Source organism: Hipposideros armiger, unplaced genomic scaffold (genome assembly GCF_001890085.2).
Source record: "Hipposideros armiger isolate ML-2016 unplaced genomic scaffold, ASM189008v1 scaffold_92, whole genome shotgun sequence".
In the NCBI taxonomy this organism is placed as follows: Eukaryota; Metazoa; Chordata; class Mammalia; order Chiroptera; family Hipposideridae; genus Hipposideros; species Hipposideros armiger.
Window position 1 is genome coordinate 1549294 of NW_017731442.1, and position 11106 is coordinate 1560399.

At 36.7% G+C, this 11106-nt stretch overlaps 1 protein-coding gene across 5 annotated transcripts in view; it reads right to left on the reverse strand.

Moving 5' to 3' along the window:
• Positions 1 to 518: 518 nt before the first annotated feature.
• Positions 519 to 11106, reverse strand: part of EXD1 (exonuclease 3'-5' domain containing 1) — a 42286-nt gene continuing 31698 nt past the window's right edge. For all 5 annotated transcript variants that reach the window (XM_019644996.1, XM_019644998.1, XM_019644997.1 and 2 more), the window contains one exon: positions 519 to 1720. In XM_019644996.1, the coding sequence (XP_019500541.1) occupies positions 1079 to 1720 (642 nt within the window). In that variant the 3' untranslated portion in view covers positions 519 to 1078. The remainder of the gene's footprint in view (positions 1721 to 11106) is intronic.

Here is an 11106-nt window from a genome sequence, read left to right on the forward strand (position 1 = left end):
TCTTCCTTCTCCTTCTTCTTCTTACAATTCTTTTTTTTTTTTTAAAGATTTTCATTGGGGAATTGGGGGAAGGGGAACAGACAAGTTGCTATCCTTTTGTTCTTCGCTCTAATTGTGGAGGATGTTGCTTCACTGGCCCAAGTTGGCACCATCATTGCTCTCTTCCCATGCGAGGCAGATCAGTCGCCGGCTTCTGGACGGCCGCTCACTGCGGCTGCTGGCCACTCATGCTGGCTGCTGGCTACACACAGTAGCCCATGGCAACCCACTGCAGCCCATGGCAACCCACTACAGCAGGGGCTGCAGCCTACACCGTCACCAGCGACTCATGGCAGCCCAGCTCCAGGTTGAGCTGTNCACTGTTCCCCTCCCCCAATTCCCCAATTAAAAACAAAAAATCAAATAAACAAAAACCTTTAAGTTTACATAATAAACATTGTAAAAAGAAGCCCTTGCTTTGTTAGAAAAATGGACAAAATCTTCTAAAAGTAAATGGACTAAAAAAATTAAAACTGCGATATTGATTCCTATAATAACATGAACTATTTATTGTTTGTCTACGACATGAGAAACAAAACATTCAAAAACAAAGTTAATATTTTTTAGCTTTGTTGAAGTATAATTTACAAATTAAAGGTAATATTTTAAAAAGGAAAAGAACATTAATAAATTGTGAAGTACCAATTATTTTTAAACTTATGGCTAAGAGTTTTACCAACCCCCTTCAAACCAAAACACAACCAAATTTTAAAAGCATAGATTCTTCCAGATACTGAGCCCAAAGATTTTCCCTTCTTCAAATCCTCTAAATCCAAATTATGAGAAATAATTCACTCTGGCCACTGGGAACATTTCTACCAAGTGACCTAATCAGAATATTTACTTCTATTATTTAACTTATCCATTCCCATCTTCATCAAATTCCAGGAATGTAGAAATAAGCAAGAGGATATAATTTTCCCCGAAGCCCATGACTGAGCCATAACTAAATTTACAACATGAGAAATTTAAGCACTGAGGAAGGCCCTGATAACAGGGAAAATGAACAACCTTTGTAGCCTCAACAAATTGCCAATCTCTAAGGCAGAACTGAAGATGGATTCATCCAGGAAATCTTCTCCAAGGCTGGACAGGGAGGAAGTGTAGAAAGTACAGCTTTTCTAAAAGGAGGCAAGTTGTCACTTGGAGACACTCTGGTTCCCTGAGAAAGAGAAGGAGACACTGAAACATCTTGTTTGGTGCTTTTTAAATCTTCCTTGTTCTCCATCAGTAACTGTTCTAGCTCCTCTTTCAAAGACAAACTTGTCTGAAACACCTGTTTGGGTATCTTAAAGTGTCCTTTTTGATTTATTTTCGGGTCCTCCGACCCCTCTGACTCAGGACAAATGATTTGGTTAGTGGAATCCTCACTGGCTTCTTCCTTCATGGGAAGTAAATGTGGAGGATTTGTACTTTGTTTACTCTTAGCTTGTTCTTTCAGCCAATTTACATCCTTGTGAGATGTAAAACTTGGAGCTTTATTTGGCCTAGAATTTTCACAAAGTAAGAAACCTCTTACTTTTCCCTCTTTTCCTGCTGGCTCTGATTTCTTTGGATGTAGCTCTGTCCTTACTAGGAGTCCCTGTGCATTCATCCTGTATTCTTTTGTAGCTCTCTCTCTGCGCTGCTTCTGGAAGTCTTTGAGTTGAAGCAATTCCCCTGGAAGCTCCAAACATGTAGGCTAAGAAAAGAAAATGAACACAAGTCTGCTATAACAAAACTTCTGAATATGTCCTTAAAATCACTTCTGCTACACTTAACAGTATTTGGCAAGCAAGATTCTAGTCAAACGTGTTCTCATAGTACCCTCTAGTGTCTGAAATTATAGTAGTACTATTTTTCGAGTAACAAATATTTTGAATCCAGTTTTGCGTGTGTGTGTATCAAGATTATACAGTGAAAAGTTAGTCTCCCTTTTCAACTGTGATTACATAACTACAACAATATAAATACATTAAAAAAGTGTCCTCTTTGTTACATGAGACAATATTTCCTAGGTTGCTTGCATTTTGACTTTGTTCACAGTGCTTTCACCATACAAAAATTTTAAAGTCAAATTGTTTAATCTTTTAAGAGTTCTGAGTATCTCTGTGTCGCACAGAAAAATCATTCCCTCATACAACTCAATAGCAACAGAACAAATAATCCAATTAAAAAATGAGCAAAGGACCTGAATAGACATTTTTCTAAAGACATTCAAATGGCCAATAGGTACATGAAAAGATGCTCGACAACACTAATCATCAGGGAAATGCAAAACAAAACCACAATGAGATATCACCTCACAACTGTTAGGATGGCTATCATCAAAAAGATAAGAGATAAGTGTTGGCAAGGAGGTGAAGAAACGGGAACTCTTATGCAGTGTTGGTGGGATATAAATTGGTACAGCCATTATGGAAAACAGTATGGCACTTCCTCAAAAGAATTAAAAATAGAACTACCATATCCAAAGGAAATTATGCTAAGTGAAATAAGCCAGACAGAGAAAAACAGATACTGTATGATATCACTTGTATGTGGAATCTTAAAAAAACAGCTGATTTTATAGAAACAGAGTAGAGTGGTGATTATCAGGGGTTTGGGGAAGGGGGAAATGGTAAGATGCAAGTCAAAGGGTACAAACTTTCAGTTATAAGGATAAGTTCTGAGGATATGTACAGTATGGTTACTATAGTTAACAATTTGGTACTATATACTTGAAAGTTGCTGAGAGTAGATCTTAAGCATTCTCACCACATACAATAAAAAGTTATGCGTAGCTATGTGAGGTGAAGGAAGTGTTAATTATCTTGATCTTGGTAATCATTTCACAAATGTATATGTATCAACAAGATGTAAACTTTAAATATATACAATTAATTTTGTCAATTATTCCTCAATAAAGTTGGGGAGGCTAAAAGCATTCCCTACTGTGAGATCATTTTCTTTTATTCTGTTTTTTCCAATAATTTTATAATTCTATTTTGTACATAAATACTTGATCCAGAGGGGCTGTTTTGGGGTAATGAAAGAGATAGCAATCTAGCAGCTCTAATTCTCCTCCTCCACAATTGTCAGTCAATTGTCTAATACTATTTACTGAATAATTATCTTTTCTCATTGATAGGAAATTCTACCTTTATCACAACCGTACTGGCAGATATATATTGGATCTATTTCTGGGTTCTCTACTCTGTTCCACTGATCTGCCTACACTATACCAGTCACAAACTGTTTTTATTTAGTGTAGATTTATAATATGTTTTAATATCTGACAGGACGTATTTATGTTTTTTGATCTCTATAAACTCTATAATCAGAGTTTGCCAAAATAATGCTGGTGTTAATATTTTTCTTGGAATAGAGTTAAAGTCAAAAGTTAATTTAGATAGATAAAAATACTTGTGTTCCAATTCAAGTTCTCTTTTATGTCATTGAGTAATATTTTAATGTTTTCTTCATCTCTATATTCCAAATTTCTTGTTAGACTTATTTCTAGGTAATCTTTTTGCTACAATTATAAACTGATGTTGTCTTCCATTATATTTTCTAGCTTTGTGTATGGATATATGAAAGCTATTAATTTTTATGTTATTGGGTTGTCGGAAAAGTCATGATTCATTTTTACAACGAAAAACATAGAAAAAATATGTCATGACTTTTCCGACAACCTAATATATTTGTACCCATTTATTAAATTGTCTTTTTGGTTGTCTCTTTCAGTTGATTCTCTTCAGTATTTAATTGTATCATAGGAATGTCATAATTCCAATTCCTCCTGTTCAATTTTTATAATTAATCTTTAAAAAGAATTCCATTGGCTAACAGCTTCAAAAAATATTAAAGTAGTGGTCATAGTCACCATTTAAAATTTTTTCTTGGGTCGGCCGAGTGGCGCGTTGGTTAAGAACTGGCTTGGGATGCCAGAGGGCCCTGGTTCGGATCCCACATATGNTACCGATCTGCCTCAGCCAGGAAGAGAGCAATGATCACAATACCAACATGAGCCAGTGAAGCGACGTCCTTCACAACTAGACTGAAGAACAAAAAGGACAGCAACTTGTCTGTTCCCCTTCCCTGATTCCCCAATGCTGTTCCCCTCCCTCAATTCCCCAATAAAATCTTTAAAAAAAAAAAAAGCATGAAATAAAGAATTGGAAACAACCTCAAAATACAAAAGTACAGTTAAATAAACCATACTGCATCCTCTTAGAAATATTATGCAGTCATTAAAAATTTTTACAAAGGTTGTATAACAGTATAGGAAAACATTCATAAGGTAGGATATATACACATGTGTATGACTACAACCATGTAGGGGAAAAAACTATGCATAAACACTGGAATTAACAAAACTGTTACGTGCTTTTTCTGTCAGGTTAGAGAAATAAGAGTAATTTTTTTCTTATTTTCCAAAATCCTATTTAAGAGCATATGAATTTTAAAATGAAACATCTATTTAAAATGTTGGCTGCTAGGATTATAACATTGAAAAATACATGATATAGAAAGCACAATACAAGTGTATTTCCTGTATGGTTGGGACTATGTTTCAAGAATGTATGTGTTTGGAGGGAGAGAATGAGAGAGACAATTGAAAGAAAAATGCCAAAATGCTAGGAAATGTTGTATAATGTGGGATTATAGTTGAGTATCTTTTTCTCTTTATTTCTACATTTTCTGTAAGGCATTTATTTTACTTTTATAATACAGTGTAAATGCCTTTTTGATAAGTATACCTGGCTATTCACCCCCAAGCTCCCTAGTTTTCCTAGGCCTCATCTCAGTTTGCTGCTGGCACTTGCCTTGTGTCAAAACAATGAGACACCAATACAGCATTAAAACTCTATTGTGTCAGGTTGGGATTTATCAAGCCTACAGCCAGATTAGAGGCAACAGCTGCTACAGTGATTTTTCATACTATAGTTGAAAGAACACTGAATGGACCAAGAAGCAAAAAATCTCAGTGTTGTATTTTTGTTCAGGGGTCATTTATCTCCATTTTCTAATTCCCAAACTCAAAAGGTCAGATTACTTGTAAGAATATCTAATTGTACGTCATGTACAGAAAGGTCAGATCAGAAATGTCAGGCCTGAGTGGGATGCAGAAAATTAGTGTAGACTGAAGCAAAACCCCAAGAGTTTGGGAAAGCAGGCACTATGGTTTATGAGTTCTCGACCAGAAAAATCACACAGTAAGAAAAGAACTCAACAATGGTATGGGACAAGAATCCAGCATTTCCCAAAATACTGGGCAATTTTAGACAAGAAATGTGAGTAATGGCACACAGCACTAGCAACAGGGCTTGAATAATCCAGGGATTTTTACACTCTATCTAGCAAAGTACAGAGAATTTCACGGCAGGATCTGATTGCACATGGAATTTAGATAGGCACTCCAGGCTAGATGCGGATGTGAAACAAAAATGCAGTTCCAGGACTAAAAGTGTTTCCCTAACAAAATACTGTAATGGAACCCAAAGGCTTATTTAATTCTGGGAGTGAAAGTACTTCTCAAACAGCCCGGTCCAAGAGACTTTTCTGAAATGACGGAAATGTTTTATATCTTTGATGTTCAATTTGGTAGCCAACAGGCACATGGGACTTTTTATTACTGAAAATATAGCAAGTGCAACTGAGGCACTGAATTTTAAATTTTATTTAATTTTACTTAATTTAATTTTAAATTTAAATAGCCATATATGGCTAGTGGCTACCACATTTGGTGGCACAGGAAAGGTCCAATACCTTCCTATAGATCTTTTTAAGTATAGTCACAAAACGTACAAAATTAAAGAAGAATCGTATTTTAAAATATGAAGAATATTACATTTTTCTTTGTAGCCTGTATGTATATATGTTGCGTGGGGTAACTGAATGGTTCCATAAAGCTAAATCAATTCCAGGAATTTTATAGGAATTAATGATCTTACCAAAGTAAACTTAATTAACCACATTCTGGGCTCAACCTGAAGATGCATTCACCCAAGATGAACCAGAAACCACCCTGGCCCCAAGTGACCTTCTAAAGTATGGACAAAGCGAGACACAGCAAATACAGGGCTGAGCTGACTGCTCTTGGGCCTGTCACCATCATCTACACCTTAGACTAGATCTGGGCTCTGGAGTTTGGAAGGGCACAGCTCTCCTTTCAGTGGAACTCATAATAGAATCAGCTGGTGCAGACAAGGATGTTCCTAATCATAGACTGTCCCTATGTTTCCCCTAAGCACATCAGTAATAAGAGGCCTGTAAAAGTCAAATTACAGATTTCCAAACTCTACACCTAGCAATCCAGACATACTCCAATTTATTCCTACGCTGACCCAATTAAGAACCTAACGCCAAAACAGGTTTATTGGTTATTGTACCAAAAAGAATGTGAGAAACCTGGAAGTATTCAATATAAAAAAAGGTACAGGCTGCCTTCCTTTCACCCTAAGAAAGTATACCAACTCCAGGCAAATCAAACTTCAAGTTTAGGGCCAGCCAAGTGGCTCAGTTGGTTAAGAGCACAAGCTCTGAGCAACAGGGTCGCCGGTTCGATTCCCACATGGGCCAGTGAGCTGCGCCCGAGCTGAGCTGCCAACAGGTGGCAGGATGGCTCAGCTGGTGAGAGCACTTGCTCCTAACAACAAGGTTGCTGGTTCGACTCCTTCATGGGATGGTAGGCTATGCCCACCCACAACTAAGATTGAACATGGCACCTTGAGCTGAGTGGCCACGAGCTGCCAACAGGCAGCTGGATGGCGACTGGACTTGGAGCTGAGCTAGCTGCGTCCTCCACAACTAAGATTAAAGGACAACAACTTGGCTGTTCCCCTTCCCCAATTCCCCAATAAAATCTTAAAAACAAANTGCCTCGCCCGGGAAGAGCGCAATGATGGTGCCAACTTGGGCCAGTCAATCAACGTCCTCCACAACTAGACTGAAGAACAAAGGGACAGCAACTTGTCTGTTCCCCTTACCCCAATTCCCCAGCGCTGTTCCCATCCCCCAATTCCCCAATTAAAAAAATCTTTAAAAAAAAATTCAGTTTCTGATTGTTCATTGCTGGTATTTTTGGTATACTTATATTTTTGTATATTGACAGTGTATCCTGTGACATTGCTAAATCACTTATGGGTTCTAGTAGATTTTTGTAGATTCCTTAGGATTTTATATGCACATGATCGTGTCATGTAAAAATACAAATTTACTTTTAAAATTTCTAATCTATATGCTTTTGTTTATTTTTCTTGCCTTATTCCACTAGTTAGCACATACAGTACAATTCTGAATTGAAGTAGTGAGAATAAATATCCTTTCTTTGTTCTCAATCACATGGGGAAAACACTTTCACCATTATAAATGTGATGTTAGTAATAGTTTTTTCCCAATTTAAAAAAAATGTGGTAAAATACATGTAATATAGAATTTACCATCTCATTCATTTTTACACGTACAGTTCATGGGTATTAAGTATATTCATATTATTCTGCAAACTCACCACAATTAATCTTCAGAATTCTTTTCATCTTGCAAACCTGAAACTGTATAATCATTAAACAATAACTCCCCATTCCTTCCTCCTCTCAGTCCCTGGCAACCACTATTCTACTTTTTGTCTCTATGATTTTAACTACTTTAAGTATCTCATATTTGTTTTTTTGTGACTGGATTATTTCACTTAGCATAATGTCCTCAGGTTTCATCCATGTTGTAGCATGTGTCAGAATTTCCTTTTTTTTTTTTTTTCAACTGAGCCATCCTGCCACCTGTTGGCAGCTCAGCAGCAGCTCAGCTCAGGCTGGGCATTGAACCGCTGTTGCTCAGAGCTTCCTTCCTTTTTAAGGTTGAATAATATTCCATTGTATGACTATACATTTTGCTTATCTATTCAAACATCAACGGACACTTGGATTGCTTCCATGTTTTAGCTATTGTGAATAATGCTGCTATAAACATGGGGTACAAATATCTCTTCAAGACTCTGTTTTTAGTTCTTTGGAAGTGTATATGTGGGTGGAATTGCTAGATGATATGGTAATTCTATTTTTAATTTTTTGAGAGACCATCATACTGTTTTCCAGCAGCTGCACCATTTTATGTTCCCACAAACAGTGCACAGAGATTCCAATTTCTCTACATTCTCGCCAACACTTATTTTGTTGTTGTTTTGTTTTTTGTTGTTAATAGACATCTTAATGGGCATGAGGTGGCATCTCACTGTAGTTTTGATTTACATTTCTCTGATGATTAGTGATGTCAATAATCTTTTCATGTGCTTATTTGCCATTTGTGTATCTTCTTTGGACAAAAGTCTGTTCAAGCTCATTGCTCATTTTTTAATGAAGTTGTTTTTTTGTTGTTGAATTGCAGGAGTTCTCTATATATAGTGGATATGAATCCCTTATCAAATATATAATATGCAAATATAGTCTCCCATTCTGTGGGTTGTCTTTTTATTATTTTGAGGCACAAATTTTCAAGAAGTTCAATTAATCTATTTTTTCTTTTGTTGCCTGTGCCTTTGGTGTCAATAATAGGTTTGCTGTTGTTGTTTTTCAAAGACCTTTGTTAGGTAGAGGAAGTCCCCTGCTAATCCTAGTTTGCTGAGAGTTTTTGTTTATTTTTAACCATGAAGGGATGTATAACTGTCAAAAAAAATTTTTTGGTAGCTATTGAGATAATGATATGGTCTTTCTCCTTTATTTTTTTATTTTTAAAAGATTTTATTGGGGAATTGAGGGAGGGGAACAGCGCTGGGGTATCGGGGAAAGGGGAACAGACAAGTTGCTCTTCAGTCTAGTTGTGGAGGATGTTGCTTCACTGGCCCATGTTGGTATTATCATTGTACTCTTCCAGGGTGAGGCAGATCGGTCGCCGGCCTCTGGACGGCTGCTCACGGTGGCTCTTGGCAGCTCACACCGGCTGCTGGCCGCTCATGCTGGCTGCCAGCCACACACGGTAGCTTATGGCAGCCCACTGCAGCAGGTGCTGCAGCCTATGCCATCGCTGGCGGACTCATGGCAGCCCAGCTCCAGGTAGAGCTGTTGTTCACCATCTTAGCTATAGAGGGCAGTGTCACTGGCCCTTGTGTGGGATCTGAACTGGGGCCCTGCTGCTCAGAGCTGGTGTCCCAAGCCAGCTCTTAACCAACACGCCACTTGGCTGGCCCTCCTTTATTTTGTTAATAGGACACATTACATTTTCATGTTAAACCACACTTGCATTCCTGGGATAAACTCCACTTGGTCATTATATATTATACTTTTTATGTTTCTGGATTCTCTTTGCTAATATTTTGTTAAGGACTTTTGCATTTATGTTCATGAGGGATATTGGTCTATAGTTTTCTTGCGGTGTCATTGTCTGGTTTTGGTATCAGGGTAATGCTGGCCTCACAGAATGAGTTGTGAAGTTACCCCTCCTTTTTTATTTCCATGGAAGAATTGGTATTATTGCTCTTAGATAGAAATTCACTAGTAAAGTTATCTGAATACAAAGTTTGCTTTAAGGAAGGTTTTAAATTATGAATTCAATTTGTTTAGTTGATTTAGGGCTATTCATGTTTCTATTTCTTCTTGAGTCAATTTTGGTAATTTGTGTTTTTCAATGAATTTTTCTATTTCAACTAAGTTGTTCAATTTGTAGGCCTAGAATTGTTCATAGCAGCCCCTTATTATCCTTTCGATATATGTAGTTTCGCTCTTTCATTCCCGATATTGGTAATTTATGTCTTTTTTCCCCCTTTTCTATTTGTCAATATAGGTTAAAGGTTAGCAATTTTACTGGTCTTTTCAAAGAACCAGATTTTGGTTTTATACATCTTTTCCATCCACTATTAATTGTATTGATTTCTACTCATCATTATTCATTTCATCCTGTACTTACCCCAAATTTAATTTACTCTTTTTTTAGCTTACAGTGAAAGCTGAGATCACTAATTTTAGATCTTTCTTGTTTTATTGTGTAAGTATTAAGAGATATAAATTTCCTTCTATGCTCATCTTTAGCTGTTTTTTACTTCAACCAACAATAAAATCACACATGCCCCAGGCATACAACTGAGAAAAAAGTTTCACAAAATGATACTTTCCCTTACTACAATATGTACAAAGCACTTTTATATTCTCTATTTTATTCCATTGTTTAAGAAACGCTTTTCATGACTGACTAAATTGAAGCATAGTCTAGACATTTCTTAGCAATTATTTATGTTATTTTAAGATTGGGTTGCTCATTATGCCCTGATTACAATTTGATAGCTCTTCCTGTTTGAGGAGGTCTATTAAATTGTAGAGTCAAAGACTCAACTCCTATGAGTATGTGGAATAGAATGTATTAAACTTTGTCTTAAGGTGAACCTAGCAATTTAGCTAAGATTATTTCATATAATAAACATAATTTTCTATAATATTCCTGATGAGAGCTCTGAAGATATTTTAAGGAAAACTTTATTATGAGTATATAGACTTTGGTTTTTATTTTGGGGTTTCTATGATTAAAATATTTTACCCATTACATTGTCCTTACTTAGAGATCAGGGATTCAGATGTTCCCAATATTTATGTTCTCATTAATCATCTCATTATCAAATGCATGTGAATTATAGAAAATGACAAGAAACCTTTCAGACCTATGAAGAAGAATTTTGGAAATCAAAAGTATGCCATGCCCCTCAAGAAAAACAATCTAATGACTTCAATGATGCATCATTACTACAAAAATTGGAAGCGGTAATATAATTAACACTTTTATAAAGTAACTTAACAAGAACTGTAAAAAAATTGTAAAAACGAAAGCAAGAAAACCTGCTAATGCCATTTCTGGAATTTCATTCAAACAAAATGATTCAAAACATGGAAAAACTTTGAAATAAGCTTTGAAAAAAAAGCATGAAAGGGCCGGCTAAGTGGCTTACTAGTTAAGAGCTGGCTTGGGAGCACCAGCTCTGAGCAGCAGGGCCCCAGTTCGGATCCCACATGAGGGCCAGTGATGCTGCGCCCTCTACAGCTAAGATGGTGAACAATAGCTTAACCTGCAGCTGGGCTGCCGTGAGTCACTGGTGACAGCGTAGGCTGCAGCCCCTGCTGCAGTGGG